General features: G+C 42.2%; 2 protein-coding genes across 7 annotated transcripts in view; one reads left to right on the forward strand and one right to left on the reverse strand.

Moving 5' to 3' along the window:
- Window positions 1–12616, forward strand: part of CDKL1 (cyclin dependent kinase like 1) — a 51801-nt gene extending 39185 nt beyond the window's left edge. Inside the window, exons 4-10 of one of the 2 annotated variants that reach the window (XM_034992433.1) lie at window positions 307–379; window positions 2783–2873; window positions 3476–3676; window positions 6326–6408; window positions 9211–9267; window positions 10653–10808; window positions 12433–12616. In XM_034992433.1, coding sequence (XP_034848324.1) covers window positions 307–379; window positions 2783–2873; window positions 3476–3676; window positions 6326–6408; window positions 9211–9267; window positions 10653–10808; window positions 12433–12540 — 769 coding nt within the window. In that variant the 3' untranslated portion in view covers window positions 12541–12616. Of the gene's footprint in view, window positions 1–306; window positions 380–2008; window positions 2342–2782; window positions 2874–3475; window positions 3677–6325; window positions 6409–9210; window positions 9268–10652; window positions 10809–12432 lie in introns of those variants that run through there. The other variant, XM_034992434.1, reaches the window with a different exon arrangement.
- Window positions 12617–15958: 3342 nt separating this feature from the next.
- On the reverse strand, window positions 15959–26508 carry DMAC2L (distal membrane arm assembly complex 2 like). Of its 5 annotated transcripts, none has more exons than XM_034993316.1 (5): window positions 26407–26508; window positions 19666–19777; window positions 18554–18762; window positions 17797–17968; window positions 15959–16165 (listed from the first exon to the last, which is right to left on the reverse strand). In XM_034993316.1, exons 2-5 carry the CDS (start codon window positions 19770–19772, stop codon window positions 16051–16053), a joined length of 603 nt encoding a protein of 200 aa, XP_034849207.1. In that variant the 5' UTR covers window positions 19773–19777; window positions 26407–26508; the 3' UTR covers window positions 15959–16050. The 5 variants fall into 5 exon arrangements, with proteins under 5 accessions (XP_034849207.1, XP_034849209.1, XP_034849208.1 ...); XM_034993318.1 differs by lacking the exon at window positions 26407–26508 and adding an exon at window positions 25899–26384; XM_034993317.1 differs by lacking the exon at window positions 26407–26508 and adding an exon at window positions 25799–25892.
- Window positions 26509–26510: the final 2 nt, after the last annotated feature.

The raw sequence follows: 26510 nt of genomic DNA on the forward strand, positions 1-26510 counted from the left end.
CTGTATGTGAACTAACTTTTCATCAACGAAAAGCTCCTTGTAGAAATGGAGCTCAGGTTAGCAGGCAGGTTTCCAGTGGCATCACAGATGATTGAGGTAGGTGGTCATAAATACTTGCGGAAACCCCTGTGAGTCTTCACGGTCCCTTCCTGTAGAAGGAGATGACTTAGATGCTCTGTGACTTAGATGACTGGATGTGTCACTACTTAAGCCTGTCTTACTTTCTTTTTTTTTTTTCTTTTTTTGAGCTGAATTCCATGGCTACACTAAAGAATGTGTTTTTGTTGCTTCTTTATTTTTTATTAGGGTACCAGAACATCTTGTGAAGAGCATAACTTGGCAGACATTGCAAGCTGTAAATTTTTGCCATAAACACGATGTAAGTCTCATGATCATCCTTGAAAAATCAGAAGGCTGCCCTTAAACTGAGGTAGAGCCTTTGTACAAAATTTATATCCTACTTTTGTGGATATGCTTTTTCACCTAAGTCTTCTGAAGCCTGGTGGGGGGCCGTAGAGGCTAAAAACGCCAACCTAGCCATTCTTTCTTCTTCAGGTTACATTAAAGATGTGTTTTTGTGATTTTAAGAAAGTAGTTATAGATGTATATTGATGAGACGCTACTCAGATTTAAAGGAGAATCCCATTCACTTGGAGTCCGCTTTGGTCTGGCACCCTGACAATGCTCTGAAGTCTGGGGGGGACCCCAGGGGGCTCATGCCTGTTGAGTCACAGTAGGCGGAGTCCCAAGCGCCATGCACAAATGCAGGTGTCTGTTGGTGAGATATGAGTGCCAAGGCTGGAGCAGAGCAGCCCCGTGGACACCTCTGATACTCCTGGCCAGAGCCAGGGTGGGGGGCACGGTGGACTGCTGCCCAGGAGGTGAGTGGGAAGGTGCTGGGAAGGTGGATCCTCCCTCCAGAACAACAATGCCCACTCCCTGCACGCAGAGGCCAGATGCCAATATTAGACCTTCAGTTTGGCCACCGGGGCAACTTGCCTGCACTATGTCATCTCATCTACTGCCTGGGTCAGTTTAGCTGGTGGGGGCTAAAGCCCCTGCCGTGGGCTGTTCTAAGTGATGTCTTCCTGAAGCTGCCTTCCTAGAAGTAGAAAATATGCAAGTAGCCAGTCCTTCTCCTGAGTGAGCCTCCACCTAGCCTAAGGCTACAATCCTCATCAAAATGCATGGATCCCAGGGACCATGGACACCTTATCTTGCTATTTATAGCAAGTGAGGGTTAGCACTTTCCTGGAAGCAGGTTTTAGGATGGGGGGAGCAAGAGGGACCTCATAAAGGTCCCGGTGAGGAAAATCAGAGACACTGAAGACAAATACAATGCATACCACTGTTCCCTGGAGAGTTCCCAAAGCTCTGGTCGGGAAGATGTGGGGAGGGTGTAGGAACTTGTGAAGAGTTCCCAGAACAGAATAGGAACACATTCTTGCCTACGAGTCCTTCTGACCATCTGTCATCATGATATTCATGGGTGTACCCGTTCAGAGTAATATGCGCATATGCGAAGAGGAATGGTGATCTTGGGGCCATTAACTGCTGAGAACCAGATAGATAGTAATAGAATAATTCAGAAATTGTCCCTCCCCCAAATTTTCCAGAATAATAAAAACCCATGGGGAAACACTGACACTGATCTCTCACCCTGAACGTCCTTTGGAGGGAGAACCAGGCCAGGCCCAAGAAGAACCTCTGTCCTCTCTCCAAATTCTAGAAAGTCAGTAATACCCCAGGGTTTCAGCTGCAAGCCAAAGAGGGTCTCTCAGATTGCAGCGGGATCCAACATTCTTCTCCCGAGAGGCAAAGGCTTGGAAGAAGCGAGGATTATTAGGAACCCCGAACGGGATTTTGACTCAAACGTTGTTTTTATGTAATCTTTAATTAGGTTGTTGATTTGTGCTTTGCCAAGAGAATTGTTATTTAATAAGAAAATCATGTGAAGATTCATAAACTCTCTTCTAACATTAGCCTGTTAAACAATGTCAGCTGTGGTTTGGAAACCACAGGTGATTTGAGTCTGAATTAGGGCGTGGGGGCCACGTCCCGCGGGGGTGGATGGAGCTCTAAGAACTCTGGTGTGTGGGACGGAGCTGACATCTAGCGACTCTCCCCAGAGGTTAAGCGCTGCCTATCCTTGTTTATCTTGTCAGGACGAATGTCAAGAGCTGGAAGGGAGGTCTCTTGGCAAGCTCGCGTTCCCGCCCTTCTCTTCCCTCGCTTATCTCAGCAGACCCAGGGCTTGTCCTGTTTACCAGGCGGACTGTGTTCTGTTCTCAAACAACTGAACTGTGAATTCTGCTTATACATCAACTTGCAGCTCCAGCAGGCATGATGCAGGCCTCACCCAGAGCCTTTTAACATTTTCCCTTTCCTCTAGGGTTGCCAGATTATGTGTAGGGCACCCAGTTAAATTTGAATTTCAGATAAACAGTCATAACTTTTTGGTATAAGTATGTCCCAAAGACTTCATGGGGGGTATACTTATACTAAAAACTTATTTGTTGTTTATCTGGCTACCCTCCCTTTCATTTTTCCTTTCTTCCTTTTTGGTCCTTTTGGGCCCTTTAGGAATTTGGGATGATACAGGCCATAATGAGTATGGTACTAGATTTATTTTAGGCTGCTATTTTGCAGCCTTTTATCCAAAAGGCCAGTTAGAGGTTTTAATGATTTCTCAAATGTTTGCTAAATATTCATGAGTTATATTTACCCCATATATTATAGTTGCTCCTTGATAATCTGTTTTTATTTTTATTTTTATGACTAGTGCATACATAGAGATGTGAAGCCAGAAAATATCCTCATCACAAAACATTCAGTGATTAAGCTCTGTGACTTTGGATTTGCTCGGCTTTTGAGTGAGTATTGATGTTTCCTTAAGTAATTGTAAAAGACAGAAAGATTCTTTATATGAGAAAGGCTCTAGATGCTATAGAAAGCTAGTTTTTATATATTTTGGGCTTGAGCTTGCCCTAAATTACAAATCTTTAATTACTGAAAACATGTAATACATATAGTGTTTTAAAAACGTATGCTGTATGTAAATTATACCACAGTAAAGTGGTTATTAAAAACTATGTTATTCTCCTGGTCTCTATCTTTTTTTTTTTGCTAAAATAGTACTTCTGAGAAATTCTATTTTAGAAGAGTGGTTTTCAACTTTGGCTGCAGATTAGAATCATCTGGGGAACTGTAAGTTGTAACTATAAAACTATACTGATCCCTCCCCAGGCTCTCCCCCAGAATTTCTGGTCTCATTGGACTGAGATGGGGCCCAAGCATTCGTAATTTAACAAATACTATATTCCGACTGACTTGAATATGCAACCAGTATTGAGAACCATTGATTCAGAAAAGCCGTAAGATGGGGCACAAGCTTGATTTTTTAGGTCTTCCCCCTGCCAGTTCGGATTCCAGTCTTCCGTTGTTGTCTCTCTTTCCCATGTACCATCGCTGGCAGCTGGACCGAGTGACTACTACACAGACTACGTGGCCACCAGGTGGTACCGCTCCCCAGAACTCTTGGTGGGGGACACGCAGTATGGCCCCCCAGTGGATGTTTGGGCAGTTGGCTGTGTCTTTGCTGAGCTGCTGTCAGGGGTCCCTCTGTGGCCAGGAAAGTCAGATGTGGATCAGCTCTATCTGATCAGGAGGACCTTGGGTAAGTGGTGTTTTTGTCACAACTTTTGGGAAACTCAATAGTTTTACCTATGTCAACGTTCCCAGTCTCATTCAGTGCCCTTTACAGTTATGAAGAAGGGGTCCTCTAGAAGCCTTATTTAAATAATTCCATTAAAGGTGTCCACATTTGGGGGCGCCTGGCTGGCTCAGTCAGTAGAACATGTGACTCTTGATCTCAGGGTCATGAGTTTGAGCCCCGAGTTGGGCATAGAGATACTTTAAAAAAAAAAAAAAAAGTGTCCACCTTTGTTTTAATAAAAAGAATTAGTGGGGCGCCTAGGTGGCTCAGTCGTTAAGTGTCTGCCTTCGGCTCAGGTCATGATCCCAGGGTCCTGGGATCGAGCCCTGCATCTGGCTCCCTGCTCCACGGGGGGCCTGCTTCTCCCTCTCCCGCTCCCCCTGCTTGTGTTCCTGCTCTCGCTGTGTCTCTCTCTATCAAATAAATAAATAAAATCTTAAAAAAAAAAAAAAGAATTAGCGATTATGAGTACATACTAATCGTCCAAAAAGACACAAGGTTCTCTCTTCAGTATTGTTTGAATGAAGTTAAACTCTGAATAAGGATCATAGCAACAATATAAAAGCTTACATTTCTGTAAGGGCTTAGCAGTTTGCAGAATGCAGTTGTCTTTTATTTCGTTTGTTATGCTATGGTAGTTCCTTCTTCGGAGATCCTTCACTCTAGCCTGCCAAGCTAGATTGGATCATTTAGATACTATAGAAGAAGATTCTAAACCTTCTATGTGTCAGGAAGAACAGCTGGATCTTCTGGTATCACTCTTTGTCTCTACTCTTGGGGTATGATGGGGGAGGGAAGGGGTGGAGAAGAGAGACTTGGAGCGGGATGGAGGAAAGCTGTATAAGCAGTGACTGCCCCCTTCAAAAGTCGGGCACTTTAGGATGCCTGGGTGGCTCAGTCAGTTAAGCGTCTGCCCTCAGCTCAGGTCATGATCCTGGGGTCCTGGGATCAGCCCCTCACATCAGACTCCCTGATCAGTGAGGAGTCTGCTTCTCCCCTCCCCCTCCCCTCTCCTGCCCTTCCTCCTCCTCCTGCCCTTCCCCCTCCACAGCCCTTCCCCCTGCCCTTCTCCCTCCCCTTGCTCTGTGTGCTTTTGTTCTCTCTTGCTCTCTCGCTATCTCTCTCAAATAAAAAAAAAAGCCTAAAAAAAAAAAAAATCAGGGAGTTTAGCTACTGCTCCCCAGTTTAAAGCAAACTTCCTCCTCTAAACTCTTGCAGTACCTGCCCTCACCTTGTCTTGTCTTGCGCTTTTACCTTCCCAAAGATACTGTCACCTACCTGAGGGTAAGATCCTGTCTTACATTTCAATATGTCCTCCACCACTGTCTGCACACAGTAGGCAGGAAGTATTTGCTGACAGGTCTTTTGAGTGACCAGTGAGGCGCCTTGGAGTGCTTCCACGTGCAATCAGCATTCCTTTGCTGTTTCCCCTGGTGATTTTAGGGCAGTCTCTTCACATCCATGCTTCCAGCGCTCTGATGGAAGACCGTTCTTAAGGTACAAGCAGGGTGCTCATGATGAAGCTCGCTGAGATCTGGGGCCAGGCAGTAGAGAGTATATTTTGGCCACTTGTACAAAATGGGACAAGACAGCAGCTTTTGGATTTGAGTGCAAGGTACAGTTCCAAAACAAATCCGCAAAATTAGGCAGTTTGATACCTTGGGGTAGCATTTCTGGGGCCCTGGTTGGGAGGTTTTTGTTGTCCACTCTGCTTTGGCGAGGGGGCCTGAGTGGGCCCCGGGGGTGCCCTGCTGCGTATCTCCTGATGTTCTCTGAACAAAATTCCTCTTCACGTGTAATATCCCTAGAATTTTACACGAGGGTGATTTTAACTGATTTGGCTAAAATGTGGACAGGGCGAGCCTCACATCATCCTCCAGAATGTAGAAATGCTTCTTTTTTTTTTCATTGAATCATATTGTAAGTGCTCTCCAAGCAGTAGATAAAATGGGATTTCCAAGTGATTACTATTTAATGAAACAAGAAAAGTGGTTCCAATTTGGAAACGTATTCCTTCTAGCTAGAAGATCTATGATTCCCTCCCTCCCTCCCTTTTTTCTTCCTCCCTCCTTCCATCCTCCCTCCCTCCTTCCATCCTCCCTCCCTCCCTTCCATCCTTCTTCCTTCTCTCCTTTCATCCCTCTTCCTTCCTCTCTTCCTCTTTCCCCACTTTCCTCAAATATTTATTGACAGGCACTATTCTAAGTGCTAGGCCAATACACTTTTATATTGACCCATCAGAATTCAATGAATAGGATTTTGCTTTGTACTTGTTGCACTTAGGCTATTTTTTAAAAAGGCATTATTTTATTTGTGTGTGTGTATGTGCTTCTGAGCTGTTTGGATTCCTCCAGTACACTGTGAGTCCTTGAGGGACCGTGACCTTGTAGCCTTCAGTGCCCATGCATGCCTCCTCTACACCTGACACTGCTTCAGCCCCTGAGGCCTCAGGACAAGCTGTGGAGGGTCGCCTCAATGCTTCCCTCCGACCGAAAGAGCAGACTACAGCCTTCCTTGGTAGTGGGCCCAGACACAGCCTGGAGGGAGAGAAACCACAGGTCAGCGCTTGCTAACTGATCTCATTTTACCCACCTTTCTTCTTGTCCAAAGGAGATCTCATTCCTAGGCACCAACAAGTGTTTAGCACGAATCAGTACTTCAGTGGGGTGAAAATTCCAGACCCTGAAGATATGGTGAGTGACCCGATTTGGAAAGCTCTCTGCACGTCAGGGCTAAGGTTACCAGGGTGTGTATGTGGCGATCATTCTCTTTACATGGGGAGTTGCAGGCTGACAGGATTTCGGTAGCTACTCAGCTGCCTGAGCCCCACCGCCCACTCTGCGCTGGAAGGTGAGTCTCAACATGAAAAAGAAAAGTGGGGCCAATTGGCTAGCAGACCCCGGCCTTCGTGAGAATTCAGAAGTTGCTGAGAGCTAGCCAGCACGTTGGACAGGAATGCCGAGCCGCCTGCCCTGAGCTCACCTGTTCTTCATCATTTTCAGCAGCTGAAGCTGTAGGTGTAGCTCACGCAGTGACTTAGCCAGGAAACTCCAGCATCGCCCAAGTCCCCTACTCTCCTCTACTCCTGCTGCCCAGACCGTGCCAGGAGCCAGTGAGGAACTTGCTTGGCCAGCCTCATTCTGGTATCCGTCCTCTATGGCCAGTGTGGAGAAAATACTCATTTTTTAAAACTAAAAAATTTGAAATGTGCATACTCTTAACCCACTTTCAAGAATTTTTTGCAGTGAAACCAGTATACAGGGGCGTAAATATGTAGCATTCTTTAATAGAAATTGTTTCCTTTAGTGTTCCATCAGTAGGGGATTCATTAAATAAGTTATGGTATATCCTTACAATAGAAATACCAGAGAGCCAGTAAAAGTAATTAGATTTATATGTATTCACCTGAGAAAAAGTCCATAATGTACTGCTAAATGAAAAAAGAGGTTATAAAACAGTATATATAATTTGACAAAATTTTAATACATGTTTAATAAATACACAATTCACGTATACATATATTTACATATATAAATATAAAATAACATGACAACTTCTGGAAAATCATGCAAAGCTTCTTACATTTGTGAAATAAACGGTTGCAAGGATATATACCAAAATATTAACAGTGGGTATCTCTTTGTGGTGGTATGATTTCTTTCTTTATGTTTTTTAAATATTTTTTGAATGCCCTCTAATGAGCCTGCATTATAATTAAAAACATTTCAGAGCACAGTTAAGGCTTGTGAAATCATGAGTTTCTATTGTCTAAGGAAGGCACTTTCAAACTGAAACTAAGGCTCTGATTGTTCAGTTTCCAGATGGAAGTTCTGTCAAGTTCCATTTGAGCTCAACCTCTTGGCTTATCCCACAGTTGGAGGCTTTCCCCTTCCCCACTGCCTCCTGCCCTTGCACCGCTAGGAATAGGAAAAGTGGGTCATGCTGGGAGCATGCTGGGACAGAGAGGCAGGAATGACACCTGGCATATGGGAGGTGACCCAGCGGGCTCCCTTGTGACCTGGACATTCCCAATTCCACACTAAATATCACTTAGTGATTTCCTGCTCGCTTGTCTCCCAGTGAAGACTCCGGAAACAACCCAGGCTTCATAAATGTAAAAAGCTTCCCAAGGTTTCCCAGAGGCGGGCCTGCAGGGGATTTCCTGTTGACAGAAACACAGGAAGACACAGTGCGGGGGCTGCCCGAGCAGGGGGGCGGGTGGGGGGGGTCAGGGGGGTGGGAACACATCTTTGCCCGAGTCCCTCTGCTGGTCAGTCTCCTTGCGGGCTTCTGGCGCTGGGAACCCAGCTAAGAAAGCAGGATGGGCCCTCCTATCGCAGCCAACCGGCCGACCTCAGCCCAGGCCTTGTTCCTGAGACAGCAGAGCTCAGTGTCAGCAATGTCCTGTCATTCCCCAGCAGTGCTCAGATTTAACACGCAGAAATAGCAAGAGAAATATTGAAGATAAGTGGGGGGTGGGGGGGTGGGGGAGAAACCTAGAACATTCAAGGTTCTAATACAAATCTGCTGTAGGATTTTTTTTTTCCCCTGGTGATCTTAGGGAACTCCACAACTGAGGCTCTAATCTCTTATCCTTATCAGTGATTAGTAAGTGCACACTGGGAATTTGGTGGTTTGGGGGCCGATTCCCTGTGCAAAATAACTCTGTGCACAGCACCCAGAGTCGTATTTCATTAGATGAGCCTGGCCAGTCACTCCAGCCTCGGGCTCACAACTGCCATCTCTAGATGTTCCCTGCTCTCAGCTGCCCTCCTTAATTAGCCTCTGTTAGTGGTCTGTCTCTTTAACTGGCCTGTCTGTCCGCCTGACATTCAGCATTCCTCCTGCTTTATAGCGCTTGTTATTCCTGATTGTCTCTAGCATGTGACCGCAGCGAAATAGCCTTATATGGCCAAAGGGAGATTGATGAATGTCTGCTCCGGACACTCTTTAAAACAGTAGGATGAACAGGGAAACAGCAGGCTCTTGTGGGAGGAGAAAACAATGTTTATTCCAGAAAAACCTAGAAGCATCTGTTCACCTAGGTAGGAAAAAAAAAATCTATTTTGAAGCTTCCTTTATATAACTGTCAATAAATGCAAAAACTGGGGCCTCTTTTAAATGCCAAAAATTATTCTGAGGAAAGGCAAGTTATATAAATTGAGGCAGAAGTTGCTTCACAAGTGGTTTTTTTTTTCCTCTCATTAATTAATGTTCCCTCATAATGTGCGACCTGCCCTGCGTCAGCTCTTTGGGAAGTGAGGGGGGTGGTGAGGAGGAAAATTTGGAAAAGAAGTTTGGAGGTGGAGAGAGAAGGAGCTTGTGAAACAGGCACAAGGAGGTTGTTTCAGCTGGGAGGTGGGTGGGCAGAGGTGGAGGAGGCGAGGAAGGTGCCAGGAAGATGCTTCTCTCACTCTGAAGACATTCCATCTGAGGTCACTTTATCTTTGAATACATACTGTAAATAAAACCCCCTTTTCTTCTTTTTAAAACAGGAACCACTGGAATTAAAATTTCCAAACATCTCTTATCCTGCCCTGGGGCTCTTAAAGGTAAAATCATAGTTTCTAACAGACTGGTGTCACCGGGGAGTCTGAGTGATTTATGTCCGTTCATGAATGAAAAAGTGTTCCTTTTAGAAGTCTCCTTCTCCTTTGAGAAGTATAAATACTTTCAATTTTTATTGACATTCAATTACAATGAAAACATCTGTAGGTGTTTTTCACTTGAAATAAACCCAATATTTTGTATTTGAAATCTAAGTTTACAGAAAATAGACATTTCAGAGGGATAGTACTTGTCTTACAAAGGGATCCTTTTCTTCAAAAAATGTTGGGTCATAGGATTGATTGATTGGTTGTTTGGTTGGTCGGTCGGTTGATTATATTGGGGCAGCAAAACAAGGTTTATTGAGCCATAGCAAAGTGATACTGCAAAGCTCCCAAGGAGGGAAGGGACCCGAGGGGGTTGTACCATAGGATCCATTTAAATAGCCAGCCCCCCTAGTACATTTTTTGTTTGTTTTGTTTTGTTTTGGTGCGAAAAGGTGGTTTTATTAAAGCACGGATATAGGATCTGTGGGCAGAAAGAGATGCCCGCCCCCCCAGTATATTTGAAGTAGGTTTTGATTTTAAAACTTCGACTTTCAGAAATATATAGCCCTTATGTAAAATCAGGTACCAAGTAAAACATTTGCAAGTTACAGTCCATGCCCCACCCATTTCAAAGTGTTTAATACATTTACCGATGCATTTATGATATAATAAGAAAAATTGAGACAGTTCCTTGGGGTATGTAATTGTGAGATTTAATCTATCCAAGTATGAGCCGGATGGCCTACTTAATGCAAATAGTTAAGAATGATGTAATACAAAGGCATGTATATTATGCCTCTCCTTCCATGCGTGCATATGTATGCTATAATGCTTAGACTATTTCTGGAAAAATATACCAGAGAAAAAGGAGAAGCTGAATCTGGACGGGGGAATGGAAGAACTAGAGTGGTGAGGAGACTTTGCTATATTCTGTATGAATTTTATTTTTACCACTTGTAGGCATTTTTTAAATAAAAACCTTAATTTTTAAAAGTATATACATGGGACCAAACTGGTTAAGTGAATTATTCCAGTTGGATACTGAGGTGAACTCAAAAATCATATCCTACTCCCTCAGGGCAGAGCGCCAGCTGACTCCTCGACAGAATAAAGTGAAGACAATGATTTTTTTGTTACTATTTCTAGAGACTATTATTATGTGGTTATCCATTTAGGAATAATTGTGGAAGGAACTAAAATCACGATTGGTGCGTTTTTCCTACTTTTCCCCCTTCCTGTTCCCAGCTGAAGGGTTTGATCCGCCAAAGAAGAAAAAAAAATGATCGTAGTAAGTTAACACAATTTTAAAGAAGTAAGAATGGGGACTTCTTCTGTTCTTGTAGGGCTGTCTCCACATGAATCCTGCTGAGAGACTGACATGTGAACAGCTGTTACAGCATCCATATTTTGACAGCATCAGAGAAATGGGGGCTTCAGCCAAAGAGCTTGACGGACCGATAAGGAAGACCCTAAGACAGAGCCGAAAGCACCTGCCTGGGGTAAACATGGCGCACTCTTTTAGGGAAGCATCCAGGGTCGCACTTTCAAATGATCTCATGCCTGCCACCTGGTGCAGAGAATCTGCATCTCCGAATGGAGGTGGCAGCTGCGGCTTGCAGCTCCAGCACCCTCGTTCCAGCACGAGGAGAAAGGTCCTATGATCTCTCAGCCAGGGCATGCGTCCGAGGGCCCCTTCTCCCTGCATCCTGCAGGTGTCCTTCCCTGCAGTTCCTTCCCTGCTGCGGCAAAGCAGCCCGGGACAGCGCCGTGCGTGAGCACAGGGCTGAGCCCTGCGGAGCCTGCTTTTTGTGCTCTGGAGAATAAAATCCAGTTGATCCCAGGCAGCTCTCTGTCATCATGTTTACTCTCAGTATTGACTGACATTTCAGGTTTATCCAAAAATGGAACCGTTTCCCCCTCGCATCCTTTAATCATCAGAGTTGGCTGGGGTAGATTCGGTGGTGCGTGCTCTCAGTGGTATCCACCGAACAGCTTATTTTATCAGAGAACAGCGTCCCAGCTGCACACTGGGAGCCCGTGAAGAACATGACTGGATGAAGTAGGCATAGTAGCCTTACATTAAGCGACTTGTCATAAGCCAAAAGCTCTAGTAATTTAGGATGGACTGTAGTTAGAACCACAACTAAGATGAGCTGGCTACTCCTGGTCCCTTCTGGATCTGCTTAGGGAGGCCTTAATCTGTAAATTATTATGCCCTAGTCTTTCCCCTGGCAGCCTCCACTGCCCAGTGTGTTGAATGGCATCTGGGTGGTATATGTGAGGTTTGGAGGAGAGAAGAGGATGGACAATCCATTAGGAACAGGTACAGCATAAACTGCAGGGTCCTGAGATAGACCAGAGTTGCAAAATTAAGAAAGCTTTATTTTGTTCTCTGTCATATATGACCCAGGTAACAAAACAGGCCGGAATAGACAACCGCCCCTGCCCCCAGAGTTACCACTTAGCTTGCTGTTCCTTTGTGTTCAAGAGTAAAGGGTCTTTGATGGGAATATTTCTACTTGAAAGAATAGGGGAACCCACTAATTGATGTATTGCATATAGGCTCTGAAGGATTCAACTGTTTGAAGTATTAAAAAGTAACCACTTTGCAAATACCTAAGGCCATGTAGTACAAAACACATATATTTTTTGTATGTTCTCCTTGCTTTCATTTGATATTAACAATAAATTCAAACATTTTCTGGGGGCATGAAGGGAGCCGTTTTGCCTTTTGAACTAAGATGTAAGGGGGCAAATCACCTAAGTGCTCCAGACGTCAGTTTTCTTTGCTGGCAAGACAAGCTTTGGCTTAAATGATCCCTGAGGCCCCAGCAAGCTCTTACCTCCTGTAAATCTATGGGTTTTTTCCCAATAATGTTAACATGTCAATTTTTGTTTTTCATATTCTCTAAATTTTCTTGAATGTGCATGTTTTGCTTTTTAATATAAAACAAATCTTGAAAAAGGGAACAAATTTAAACATGTTGTCCTCAGGTCCTGGATTCTGTGCAGAAAAAGTATTTCTGGGCTGAAAAATTGACTTACTTACCTCTTTTGGGATATGTACTCAATAACGAAAAGAGCACACGGCATTGAACCTCATCCTGTGTTTTGTATTTGCAGTTGCAGGGCCTACCTCAGCTGACCAGCAGCAGCTTCCTTCCAGCTTTGGATAATAAGAAGTACTACTGGAATATGAAGAAACTGAACTACCAATTTCCAAACATTTAAGGAGCTTGGAGATGGATGATGAAAAAGGAGTTAATAATTTGGAGAAAATAAAATGTATACGTTTGCTTGAAAACAATCATGATGTTGAAAGAACATTAGGAGAATACATAAGTAATAAACGTTGGGGGGGGGTTAGGGGGAGGGGGGAGGCCACCTGGCAGAACAGAAAGGGAAATTCCAGAGGCAGCCTTCCAGGCTTCACGATGGTGATCAGAACGGAAAGGAAATACTTGTTTGGATTTTCACTTGCATTTTTGTTGTATCTAAGTAGCTGAGCTAAAGGACAGAAATAAAAACTGTACTTACTACCCCTATCTCTAGCAAAATTAGAAATGTAAGAAGGATTTATGCTTCTATTGTACCATATGCAACAAGTGAAAAATGGATTACAAAATACCCATATGTAATTCTTGCAGAGCTTTTGCCTTGAGTCCTAGCCCCTGCCTTTTCAGACTGTCTCAACATCATTTTTTTTTTAGATTTTTATTTATTTATTCATGAGAGACAGAGAGAGAGAGAGGCAGAGGGAGAAGCAGGCTCCCAAGGAGCAGGGAGCCCGATGTGGGACTCGATCCCAGGACCCTGGGATCATGACCTGAGCCGAAGGCAGATGCTTAACCATCTGAGCCACCCAGGCGCCCTCAACATCATATTTAAGAAGAGTTTTAGTTCCTGAAATCAAAATGCTTACAATTCTATTTCCTGCTTGCTCTATCTCTAGCTTTTCATATTTTAAAACATTTTTAGAATATTTGAGTTCAAAATACTTAAAATCATGGATTATCGTTAACAGCATGACTTGCTTGCATATTTAATTATGTTTATAGACATTTCTTACATATACTTTTGTCTTTACCTTTAGTAAAGGCTGCACCTTAGTCATTTTTGCAGGCAAGATGGGTTTACATAACCCCTCTCCAGGTGACCCAGTTCCCCTTGCAAACCATGGTGTGAAGCCTGGCAGCTGACCAAGGCTTGAATCAAGGAGTAGAGCAAGACCTACAGGCTTCACGGGAACCGAGCCTATCAGCCTGAAAGTAATTAGTTCTTCATTCTCTCCAGCTCCGCCTCAGACTTGGAGACAGATCTACAGGCAGGACTATCTATAATGATCTGGGTTTTGGAAGAAATTGCTTGTGGGTTTTTACTCGGACCATAAAAGACATTAGGTTGTAAACTGAGATTGTCCCTGAAATGCCTTTTAATACTGTATGTATGTATGTGTGTATATATATACACACATACGTATAAATACCTACACGTGTGTGTGTGTATACATATACTATGCTAAGAACTGGTAACAACTCATAAGAAAGGAGTCCAAAATGATACTGAGGATTCCTAGCTTTGTCTCGTGATACTTCAAGGGATGACATATAATCAGCTTGGACTTGGCCTGCCGCTCCTGTTCCAAACGCTTTCTCATCCTCGTCCCTGAACACGGGGCAAGGTGAAGCTCATGTCCACTGCCAGTTTCGGTTGATATGCTGCTGTGGCTTCCCCAGTGGTTCCCAGCCATGCTCTTTGAAATTGCATTTTACGGTCTCTTCAAAACCTTCCTTCTGTGCTCTGGTAACTTCCTTCATGAGAGCATTTGACTTTATTCACTTACTCCTAAGTAACTCACCAAATTCGGGAGTCTGTTCAATAATTTTCGCTACTCCAGCCAGTTGAATGATACCCTGAGGCTCCCGGATGTACGTAGCTTCTGGCGAAGAGCTGACAGGGGTTAAATACTAGTCCCAGCAGTATCTAGTTCTCACGTGGCTTTGATTCAAATGACAAGGAAGGACATCCCACTTCTGTTGACATTTTGTTTTCCTTTTTAACCCAAAACCATGCACTTGACAGGCAGATGACTGTAACTGCCTAATTCATTCAGTAGTTCTATAGAAAACCATTCAGAATACAAAAGTAGTTCTAGACTAAATTGTGGTAAATCCATTGCCTCACCACACAATAATCAAACAAATCTGAGATGGAAGCGTTCATTTTTTCTAATGAGTTCTATTAAATGTGTACCAATGCTTAATTTAACCACATCTGTAGTCCTTCATTCAGCATGGATTCACCACTGTTTCACATGAGACTGTTCTACATCCTAGTCTTGTTTTTTTTTTTAATTTACTGTGTTCTGATTTTATAATTGACAGTGGCAATTCTATTTGTAAATAGTATATCAATTATGGCATGTGCTATTTACATAAGCTGGCTTCTAAACACAACTAAAGTTCATTTTTCTACCCAAATGCTGCATCATACAGTGTTTATTTTAAAATTATTTCTAGTCAAGGTTATAGTTAAGAGCATAATGTTCAAACCAAACATACAGAAATCTACAAACAAGTTGGCATATAATTAACAGTAATAGAACCAGGGGCATTTCAAGGTAAAAATAAAGATCTGTTTTTATCCATATATGATACTTTGTCACTGCTCTCTAGATATAAACTGAATTTTGCGCTTCTACCTTTTTTTTTTTTGCACTTCTTTTTGATGTCCCCTGAGCCCATAGGAAGCAGTATCCAAGATGTGTGGGGGAATAAAAATTAGTTTCTAATTGACCTGTTAAAATTTTCTATTTAAAGCAATATTTTAATTTAAGCAAAAAATAAGTATAATTGTGCTGGTCTTCGTGATCATTTCCTCTGTTTTACTGCAGTCAGCAAAACTATTTCAATTCAGCCAAATATTTATGTCTAGTTTTAATAAAACCCTTGACTAAGCTTACAAAATAGACAAATTAGCCAGAGAAAAGTGTATGTTATAAAGAACACAGGAATGTAGGATCATGAGAAATGCATACAAATCCTGGGAAGCAATATGAATGCCTCAACAACCACTGACCGCCTTTTATGATTGGCTCCACCAATGAATCTGAAATTTAGCTTTCAGTTTCTCATAATTGTACATTTATAGTAGCATGCTTCAGTAACTTTAAAAGGTAACAGTCCTATAAATTACTGATAAAGTACAATAAAGAATATCTGTTGCACATTTAAATAACTTTTTTTAGTTTTTTAAAATATATTTTTTAAAGATTTTATTTATTTATTTGACAGAGAGCACAAGCATGGGGAGAGGCAGAGAGAGAAGCAGGCTCCCAGCTGAGCAGGGAGCCTAATGAGGGGCTCGATCCCAGGACCCTGGGATCATGACCCGAGCCGAAGGCAGATGCTTAACCAACTAAGCCACCCAGGGGCCCTAAATCACTTTAAAGAACTCTGTCTTTATCTACATAAGAGTTATCTACATAGATATATAAAATGAGGAATACATTAGAATTAAACTGCTACCTGGTTTCCATTTTTCTTAAAATGATTTAATGTGCATAGACTGAGTCAAGTCTGAATATTTATTCTCTACATGATGGACTCTCTGCTTCTGAAATGTCATGATATAACATCCTTAAGGTCTGTTGATGATTATATAATATTTATTGCTGTTTAGGGTCAACAATTTCAAATGATACTTTATATTGAAATAAGACATCTATCGAATATTATTATTTTACTTCAAGTCTAACTTTAGTTCCAGAGAAGGCAGTGCTGTCTTAAAGGTTCGGATAAGGTTTTCTTTTTCTCTTACTCCAGGAAGATCACTTAACAACAAGTACTTGAGGTTTCTGCAAAAAAAGAAGGAAAAAAAAAAGTACTACAGTTGGCCTTTACTCTTACAGCATTAAAATTAAACTCCATTAAAGGCTTTTAGAAAAAATGACACACAGAATGTACTTATATCACACTATACTATACTTTCAAAATGACTTAGAACAGCAATTTTAAGAATGCGACTTTAAATGAAATTCATGCTAGGAACTAAGCCAAACCTTGGGAAGTTTAGTTGTTCTGAATTACATCAATAATTCTAGCTGAATCTTTCCAAATACTATACATGTATTATAGCATAGAAGTCCTTTGCATGTGAAATACGAAATATGAGTCTTAATCTAGAAAGGGAAAAAAATTGGGGAAGTTCTTAAAGGAACTTCATTAAAAGATGAAGCCTCAAAGCCTCAACTAATGTAAGAAACAATCTACTACTTTTGGTTCCAATGTTTAAAATTTCTCTACTAAAAAGAAAGAAACTTAAAAAAAGCAGGAGGAGAATGCCTGGCTGGCTTAGTCAGAAGAGCATGCAACTCTTGATCTTGAGGTCATGGGTTCGAACCCCACATTGGGTATAGAAATTACTAAAAAAAAACAAAATAAAATTTCTTAAACTTCCTGTGATACTTTTTTTTTTTTTTTAAGATTTATTTATTCATTTGAGAGAGCGAGAATGAGAGAGAGCACATGAGAGGGGGGAGGGTCAGAGGGAGAAGCAGACTCCCTGCCGAGCAGGGAGCCTGATGCGGGACTCGATCCAGGGACTCCAGGATCATGACCTGAGCCCAAGGCAGTTGCTTAACCAACTGAGCCACCCAGGCGCCCAAACTTCCTGTGATACTGAGGTTACTGTCAGAACATGGGGAAAAAATGCTTTAAAAGATGGAGAGGAAGCATAATAGCAAATGCCCACTGGCCGCTTATTGGAGCAGGCACCATGCTAGGTGCCTTAATTATTAATAAATAATTATTATTTTAATTAATAATAAAGTGGTTGTAGTCCTTCTGCCACCTCTCCTGGCCATGGTAGCGCACCATGGCCCCACAGCGCAGCAGCCAAATATATTTACTAAGTAAATACTTTTTTAAAGAGATGTCCCCTAAGAAATGCAATATAACAATAACAATGTATTAAGGTTGATAATTTTAACTGTTTGACAGTATTACAGATGAAAGTTAAGTCATTTTATGTATTTTTTCCAAATTAAAAAAAGGCGCCACCTCTCAACTGTTTTATTTATTTAGTTTTTGAAAGATTTTATTTATTTATTTGACAGAGAGAGACAGCAAGAGAGGGAACACAAGCTGGGGGAGCGGGAGAGGGAGAAGCAAGCTTCCCGCTGAGCAGGGAGCCCAATGCGGGGCTCGATGCGGGGCTTGATCCCAGGACCCTGGGACCACGACCTGAGCCGAAGGCAGACGCTTAATGACTGAGCCACCCAGGCGCCCCTCAACTGTTTTAAATTCTAATTATTCAGGGCACTGGGCTGGCGCAGTTGATAGAGCATGCAACTCTTCATCTCAGGGTTGAGAGTTCGAGCCCCACACTATGGATAGAGTTTACTTAAAAAAAATTCTTTTTAATTTAAATTCTAATTATTCATTTTAACCTCATTATCAAGTTTCCATTTTGGCGCTGACCACCTACCTTAAGTGATATAAAGCAATGATGCCTCTGTCTGTGATATTCCCACATGAAATTATCTCCATTTCCAATATGCTTTTTTGTAAATTTTCAAGTTTACCAAGTCTCTCCAAACAGTCATCCTCAATATAATGACACTTGCATAGTCTTATTTTTTCAACATGCTGTAGGCCCTCTGGGAGATAAAAGATACGTTTTAGGAACCTGCTTTACCATTAAGATAACCAACTGTCCTAGTTTGGCCAGGACTATTCTGGTTTTAGGATTGAAAATCCTATGTCCTGGGAAACCTCTTAGTCCCCGGAAGACTTGGATGATGAGTTACCCTAATAACCATACAAGGTATTCACTATACAGGTTGTGCTGATGGACAGGACCATTCTGTAATCAGATGCCCAAGTACTGGAGGAAAGAAATGCCCACGCAAGCAGAAAATGTATGGGTATGATCATTCTTACATTACTGAGAGTTTCTCAAATGATGGAAATTTGACCAAAATAGTTTGATAAACAAGGCCTTGAATTTTAAACCAATAAGCACAAAATAAAGGCATGCAGAGACAAGCTTAGTGAAGGGAGAAAGGAGAAGAAGGCGTTTGTAACCTCTATTTAATTTTAAAGAATCACACACAGAAATAAAGACTGGATGGTACTGGAAAGGCAAAAAGGAACACACCTATGACTATAATAGTGAGTCACCTGCAACAAAATGTCATTGCAAATCACCTACATTTCCCATAAGCAAATGACAGGGTAGTTACCCAGGTGATCAAATCCAATTCTCATGATACAAGAGTCGGTGGCATCAATCGCCTGAATCTTGTATTTGTCCAGAGGTCCGGTTGGGAGGTGGTTGTAGTCCTTCTGCCACCTCTCCTGGCCATGGTAGCGCACCGTGGCCCCACAGCGCAGCAGCCACTCAGATGCTGCCCTATCGGGTCCCACATCCTTGATGCGTTCATAATCCACTCTGTTGGCAAGAGAACAAAAGCGGTTCGTTTTTAGTATAATCACTAGCTGCTTAACTTTAGTCATCAGCATAAATACACTGCTTCAACAGCTTTTCCTTTCAAATGACTGAGGAGGGAGATAAGTATATTAGGAAGAGCCAGTAAAAAAAACATGCGATGGCTCCTCCTGCTCCCTTGTTTTTGTTTCCAAGTGAACTCAGTCAAGGCCTATTATTTTTATATGAGTTCATCAGGCAGGCATGAGTCTTCATTGATTCGTATGTAGCACTGTGCTTGACACCAGGAGGTACTCAGTAACCATGTATTGAGTGAGTGACTCTACTTGGTTATTGTTTTTATTAATGATAAAATATAAAAGGGAGTAATTTTGAATCTATGTTCAAATTAATCTCATTAAGTGATACTTATTAATTTCTACATATACTCTTCTAATTAGTCATGTTAATGCTGTATTAAGCAACGAGATTAGTTTCATTAGTTTCAAAATGGTATTTCTAAGTATGCCACCCACTTTTTGAAAAACTTGAGTCCCCCTGGTAGTATTCAAAAGGCTAACTATATCCCTTAAGCCATAGTATATTCTAAAATTACATTTGCTGAGCTTTTCTGGTTACAAAAATAATATATTTTCATTTCAGAAAACTTGAAAAGCATCAAAAGGACAAATAAGGAAAATCATTGAAATCCTACAACGTAGTCAGTTAATATTTTGTAATCTATTTTTCTGGTCTTTATTCAATGTCTGTGTGTATGTTTTATTTGTTTTTATATAAAATTAGGATCCTATTGCACACATTGTACAAAAAAGCATTTGAAATACAAGAAATAACCAAATTAGCTACTGGGAACTCATGTAGCTGTAATAATACCCACGTTTCTTCACTTCAGTTAGAGTAACTTACTTATTAAACACTGCATTCAACCAGCCCCAGAAGTTTCTGCAGTCACATGACCATGGGAGTTTCTTTAAGCCACATAACTGCTGGGAAATTTTTCCAAACAGCATCATTTGATCTAGACACACAAAACAGTATCCATATTAGATCATTAGCTGGCAATCTGAGTCCCATATATCCAGTAACTTACTTTACAATTTCAAAGTCAATGCTCTTGTGCCAATAAAGCTGATGAGTCATTTGCCACTCAAAGTTTTTGAGCAAGTCACTCCTGTCTCTGTTTCTTGGTTTCTTTGCTGCAGAAAAGAGGGGCTGGACTGGATGGTCTTCTAAGGTTCCTTCCAGCCTTGATGTTAAGTTTCACTCTTCACCCCTCAATTGGAGTCTGCCCACAGTGTTGCCAGCAGATGTCCATCCAGGCAGTGCACCCACATATTTGCTGAAACCAGCTCTGCTCCCAGTCTACATTTCCAGTAGCAAAAGGACAAACTGAAATCACCTAGGAGCAGTGTGTCAAAGTTAAGATGCTTATAGCCAGGGAGGGAGAGGAGACATGAAAACAGACCTCTCTATGCCAAGGCTGCAAGTACTATCACCAGAACAGTGCGAAGAACTATGCAAGGGCAGCTAGGAAAGACTGGGCAAGTAACTTCACCTCGCTGACCCTGGGTTTTCTCACCTGTAAAATAAGGTGATTTGCTCAGATGATTTCCAGCTGTAAAAATTTATAACCATGAGTTGAGAAAGTGATTTTTGAACTGAGTCTCAATCTGATTTATTTCAGTTCAAGTTTCTCTAGTAGTGTGCTACGTTGGGGGAAAACAAAGATAAATGAAATGTGGTTTCTGCCTTTGAGCTGCTGAAAACTGAATGCAGGGTGAGTGAGCTAAAACAAGTTACCAGGTAGTTAAAATAAATGATAGAACCTGAAAGATTCCTCAAAGAGTTAAAATAAGAACGGACCAGGATTTCAACGGGAGAAGGTATGTCAAGTGATTAGCTGAGGCAGAAACGTTTAAGGCATGTTGTAGTTCAGTTTGGTGAGTACATGGGGATCCTTAGAAGAGGACGCAGACAATTTGCACAGTCACATCAGGAAGGGTCTCACATGATCAGCAAGGGAATTTGGACTATCTGCTGCAGGCAGGTGGGTCACTGAAGTTTAAGCAAAGAGCACTGGCATTGTTAGAGCTATGCTTCAGAATATTACTTGGACAATAGCATCAAGATTGAGGGTCAATAAAACAGAACAGAGAGACAGCTAACAAGGGCTTCAACTACATGTGGCCATGGGAAAGGACCAAGTGGGGGAAGAATGGGAATGACATTACAGGGTGGTTTCCACGTGGCTCAGTGAGATGCTGAGACAAGGGCCAGAATAGTTGAAGAGGACACTAAGTTTTGGTCCCAGGTCACTGGTTGATGCCACATGTCAGTGTCAGGAGGACAGGTTGTAGGTTTCCCTCACCTCCATCCCCAGTTTTTCATATTCTAAATATGAAGTGTTAGCAGAACTTCTAAGTGGAGATAACCAACAAATCATTAGAATCAGAGTCACAAAATGGGAGAATTGGAATGAATTTAGACTACCTAGACCATCTACAGATGAGGAAACTGAAGCCCTGATATTAAGAAAATTACTGACACCCTAAATCCCTTCTGGAACAAGGTGGGGTATTAATAAATGCATACATTTAAAAGGACTTGCTCAATGTTTCATGGCTAAGTGGTGGCAGCACTGAAACTTAAACCTAGTTCTCCCTTCTTCCAGTCCAGGGCTTTTTCCTCAGTCCTGGATGGTACTAGAACTGGGGAAAAAGAAGACTAGAAAGAGGCCTTAAAGCCAAGAAGTGACTTAAGATGTTGAGGTTCTAGAACAGTGAGAGATGAGGTCTGAGGACAGACCCTGGGATCATCTCCCCTCTTCATCTCTTTTAAGATTTTATTTATTTGACAGAGAGAGAGCGCGCACAAACAGGCAGAGGGGCAGGCAGAGGGAGAAGCAGGCTCCCCGCTGAGCAGGGAGCCTGATGTGGGACTTGATCATAACCTGAGCGGAAGGTAGACACTTAACCAACTGAGCCACCCAGGCACTCCTCTTCATCTATTTTCTACCATCATCTGCCTTCATTCCTGCAACCTACCCCCTGCTATCACTCTCTTGTTTTCAGCCCTTCCTGGCTTTTTGTTAAAGCTCTCTCCACCTGTGCCCACCTTTGGTAACTCGACTGGCTGCCAATCTCATTTATCTGGGCTTTCCAGCTTCAACTCAGGCTGTCCTATTTACTGTCCCTCTCTGCCCCACATCCCCATCCTGTCTGTGGAAATCTTACCCAACCTCGAGACTTCATTCAAATGCCATCTCCATCCATCCATTCATTCATTCACTCAATAAGTATTAATTGAATGTCTGCTATACCTAGTGCCAGAGATATAATGGTAAGATTACAAAAACAACAAAGGAGAGACAAAGACAAGGTTCCTTATCCTCACAGAATGTATAGTCTAATGAAGACAGACAACATAAGAACAAATAAATAATATGCAATATATCTTAATAGAGGTATGAACAAGTTCTGTGAGAGCCGAGAGGAGGGAGTGAAGAGAAGGCTTCACACTAGAGGTCTTTTGAGATGGGTCTTAAAGGATAATTAAGGGTTTTGAGTTAGGCCGGAAAAAAAGGAAAGTATGCAGAGCAAAAAGGACAGCAAGGATCACATCTTATTCATTGCTATTTTTCTTAGCACCTAGCACATTCCCATCCCCCTAATGCAAGAGTTTAATAAATATTTGCTAATTAGTAATCATCAATGGTTAGTATATTTCCATAGAGAAAGGTAAAACCAGAGAGACAGTTATTAAGCAGGTAAATTAGAGTGGTCTGTGAAAATTGAGTACTTTCACTTGATTCATTTTGGTTCACTTCATAATTCAGCTTAAAGGAAAGGCTAAATTTACACCCACTATGACCTCTAAAAATATTAGATGTTATATTTAAAATAATTTAAACATGACTATAAAAATTTTACTTGGCAATAAAGATAAAAAAAATTGGTAGGTTTTTACATTTTCAACTGTGCCTGTGTAACTGATTTTAGAAATTGCAGATGAATTCAAGCAGCTACCTCGGGGAGTTTTCTATAAGGAAAGAGGAGACCTCTAGTGGTGAGTTGGTGAATTTAGCTCTAATGATAAAAAGTTAACAGCAAGTTAAAAAAAACAGCCACTACTAAATTATTGCTGCAATAAATAATTCAGAAACTAAAACCACTTTAAAAAGCTCCTTCTTACTATCAGAATCTGGCTTAGAGCACATGTTTCTAAAAATTGCAATTGTGCTTGTAACTTCGAGAAGGCCAGATCTCTAATGTTTTAATTCAAGATAAGATACACACAAAATGTTTCTGAGTAGGTTTGGTTGAGAGTTTCCGTTTGCATAAAAACAGTAAGTTTTTTTTTTTTTAAGTGGAAGTTCTGTTTTTACTTAGCTGGGCTATTCAAACTAAGTGGTTCAAAAGACTGAACTAAGGAACTAGTTCTTGAGGGTAAATAAAATTTGTAGCGATGGGGTGGTATTAGAATTGGGGAGCTCTTCCCCCAAATTACAGCCCCACCTCACTGCAAATCAGTGACGCCAATTCTTATTCCTGAGGTGTATAAAGTCTAACGAAATGGAACTGAAGAATTCATTAGGAATTGGAAGCGAAGTTCCCCAAAGCCATTCTTAGGCCAACATCACATGGGGCTCATTGAAGTAATACCTTATGGGTTCTGACACAGATGGAAGATTAACATGAATTCTCAACTGAGGGTGGTGTCATGAATATAGATGTCATACCAAAGACATTATGGGGTGTATGAATCAATGTAAGGTGGGCTCTTGATTTGAAATTACTTAATTGAAACAAATTAATGTACAAACCTAGGGGAGAGGATAAGAAGAAAAAAATTTTATGCAAAGAGCAGGTGTACTGTGAGTTCTTTCACCTTGCTAAACTAAGGAGCATGTACTCAAAATCACATGGTAAATAAGTCACTACTTTGGGTTCAAGTGGCCCATAAAAGTCTGACCACAGACCATAGAAATGTATAATTCTGTATTTAACCTAGTAACAAATCGACTACATCCTGTGCAAACTAAAAAACAACCATCCCCACTATAGACTTATCAGCATGGCTAAAATAAAAAATAGTGACACCACCAATTGCTGGTGATGAGGAGACACCAGATCTCTCAAACATTGCTGGTGGGAATGTATAAAGGTACAGCCACTTTGGAAAACAGTTTGGCAATTTTTTACAAAACTAAACATGTGCTTATCATATGTATGACCCAGCAACTGGACTCTTAGGCATTTATCCCACAGAAACAAAAACAGGTTCACTGCAGTACGCTGATGTTCATAGCAGCTTTATTCCAAATAGCTAAAAACTAGAACAATAGAGATGTCCGTCAATGGGTGAATGGTTAAACCTATTGTGGTACATCCGTACCATGAAATACTACTCAGCCATAAGGAATAAATCTTTGATACATACAACCATTTGGATGTATTTCAAGGGATTATGCCGAGTGAAAAAAAGCTAATTCCAAAAAGTTACATACTTTATAATTCTGTTTATAGAACATTCTTGAAATGACAAAATTTTAGAAAGGGAGAACAGATTGGGGAGGGGGTGCCCTGCAGGAATGAAGTATAGTTAAAAGGGCACCGGGAGGAATCCCTTGTGGTGATGTAGGGTGTTGTAGCTTGACTGTGGTGGCAACACAACAATGTACACATGTGATAACAATTACATAGAACTGGGGTGCCTGGGTGGCTCAGTCAGTTAAGTGTCTGCCTTCGGCTCAGGTCATGATCCCGGGGTCCTGGGATCGAGCCCCCCCTGGGGCTTCCTGCTCAGTGGGGAGCCTGCTTCTCCCTCTCCCTCTGCCATTCCCCCTGCTTGTGCTGTCAAAAAAATAAAATCTTAAAAAAAACCCTACATAGAACCAAATACACACACAAATGTAAAAATGAGGAAATCTGAATAAGATCAACGGAATGTATCGATGTCAATTTCCTGGTTATGATACTGTACTATATTTTTGCAAGATGTTAGCATTGGGGAAGAATGGGTAAAGGGTACATAGGATCTCTATTGTTCCTTAAAGTTGTATGAGACTCTACAATTATCTCAAAACAAAAAGTTGAATTTAACAAATAACCATCTTATTTTTTTTATTTGTGAAGGAAAAAGTAACATTCTACATTGTTTTCACAAATAGTCAACTGTCCAAGAAGTATAATCATGTAAACATAATAAAAGCAGTAATTTATCCAGTCAGTTGATTCTTGAGCAACCATTCCCCCAGATGTTGAAATCTGCCTAAGTTTTGACCCCTCAAATTTAATTGCCTGTTTGATTAGATAACACAGTTAACACATATTTTGCATGTTATATGTATTATATACTGAATTTTTTGGTTTTTTTTTAAAGATTTTATTTATTTGAGAGAGAGAACGTTAGCATGAGCCAGAGGAAGAGGCAGAGGGAGAGAGAAAGGGAGAAGCAGACTCTTCCCTGAGCAAGGAGCCGGATGTGGGTCTCATCCCAGGCCCCTGGGATCATGACCTGAGCTGAAGGCAGATGCTTAACCAACTAAGCCACTCAGGCACCCCATATACTGTATTCTTGTAACAAAGTAAACTAGAGAAAAGAAAATTTTAAGAAAATGCACTTACAGTACTGTACTGTATTTATTGAAAAGTATCTGCCTCTAAGTGGACCAGAGCAGTTCAAACCCTTGCTCTTCAAGGGTCAACTGTATTCACTGTGCCAAACACCCACGAGCCTTATCTCATGTACTCCACGCAACAGGCCTATGCGAGGGACACGACTCTCACTCCTAGTTCACAGAGGAGCATGAGGCGAAGAGGCGAAATGACTTCCCCAAGCCACCAGACTAGTGGCTGGAACCACATTCAAACAAAGTCCTCCCAGCAATAAAGTTTTTAACATTCTACTTTTGTTCTGTTCAGCTCTTCTGACCCTAAAAATTAAGAGTTGCCATCAGGCACAGAGTACAGGTGTTGAACTGCCGCGGTAACAGTGAATCACGGAACTTTTTAGGGATTACACAGCCCACCTCCCTCACCTTACAGATAAGGAAACGGGGTGAAGACACCTATACAGGTGAGTCGCTGAACCCAGCCCCGCACAGCATATTGAAAACCGTATCTCGACCCAGTATTTACGGTAAGGTAGCAGACTGCTAAATGATGGCAGAGACCGAGCCGTCCGGTTCTTCCCGGCGCTCCGGAACTACAGCACCGAGAAAGGACACGGCCAGGAGCCCCACAAAAACAAGTCCAGAAGACTGCAGGCTGCCAGGCGTTGCCGTGACAAAGAGCCTCCGTCTGGAGCCAGGGCTAGGGCTGGACAGGCAGCGCCCCTCAGTGGGCACTCGGCCTGGGGGGGGCGGGGGGAAGGGGCCCGCCCGTGGCCAGCAACCGGCCTCCAACTGGCCGGGGCCGGGCCGAGCGGGAGGCAGGCAGGCCGCTGGGCCCGCCCAAAGGAGAGTCTTCACCCCCCGCCACGCCCCGACCTTCTCCCAAAGCCCCGACGACGCTGGGCGGTGAAGACTGAGGATGCACAACTCGACAGGCCCGCTTTTCAGCCAGCCCAGCAGTGGGAGAAGGAAAAGGGCAGAGCGTAACCACCACCCTAACGCCGCCTCGCTCAGGGCCTAGCTCCTCTACTCACAGCGCCGGAGGGAGAGAGGGAGGGAGCGAGCACGCCCCGCGTCTACTGCGCCGCCCGCCTGCCCTTCGCCCTCCGCCGCGCGCGTCCATTGGCCACTGGCGCCA

Source organism: Mirounga leonina, unplaced genomic scaffold (assembly GCF_011800145.1).
Source record: "Mirounga leonina isolate KUSES-001 unplaced genomic scaffold, KU_Mleo_1.0 Mir_82, whole genome shotgun sequence".
NCBI lineage: Eukaryota > Metazoa > Chordata > Mammalia > Carnivora > Phocidae > Mirounga > Mirounga leonina.

What these genes read in the sequence shown, in the direction of transcription:
- DMAC2L (XM_034993316.1), bottom strand. Translation starts at nt 19,772, where the DNA reads ATGATGCTGTTTGGAAAAATTTCCCAGCAGTTATGTGGCTTAAAGAAA. An exon ending in TTGAATGCAGTGTTTAATAA is followed by an intron (nt 18,763 to 19,665) that starts GTAAGTTACTCT and finishes TCTTGCCAACAG; the next exon opens with AGTGGATTATGAACGCATCA. An exon ending in ATTGCTTTATATCACTTAAG is followed by an intron (nt 16,166 to 17,796) that starts GTAGGTGGTCAG and finishes CTTTTTTTGCAG; the next exon opens with AAACCTCAAGTACTTGTTGT.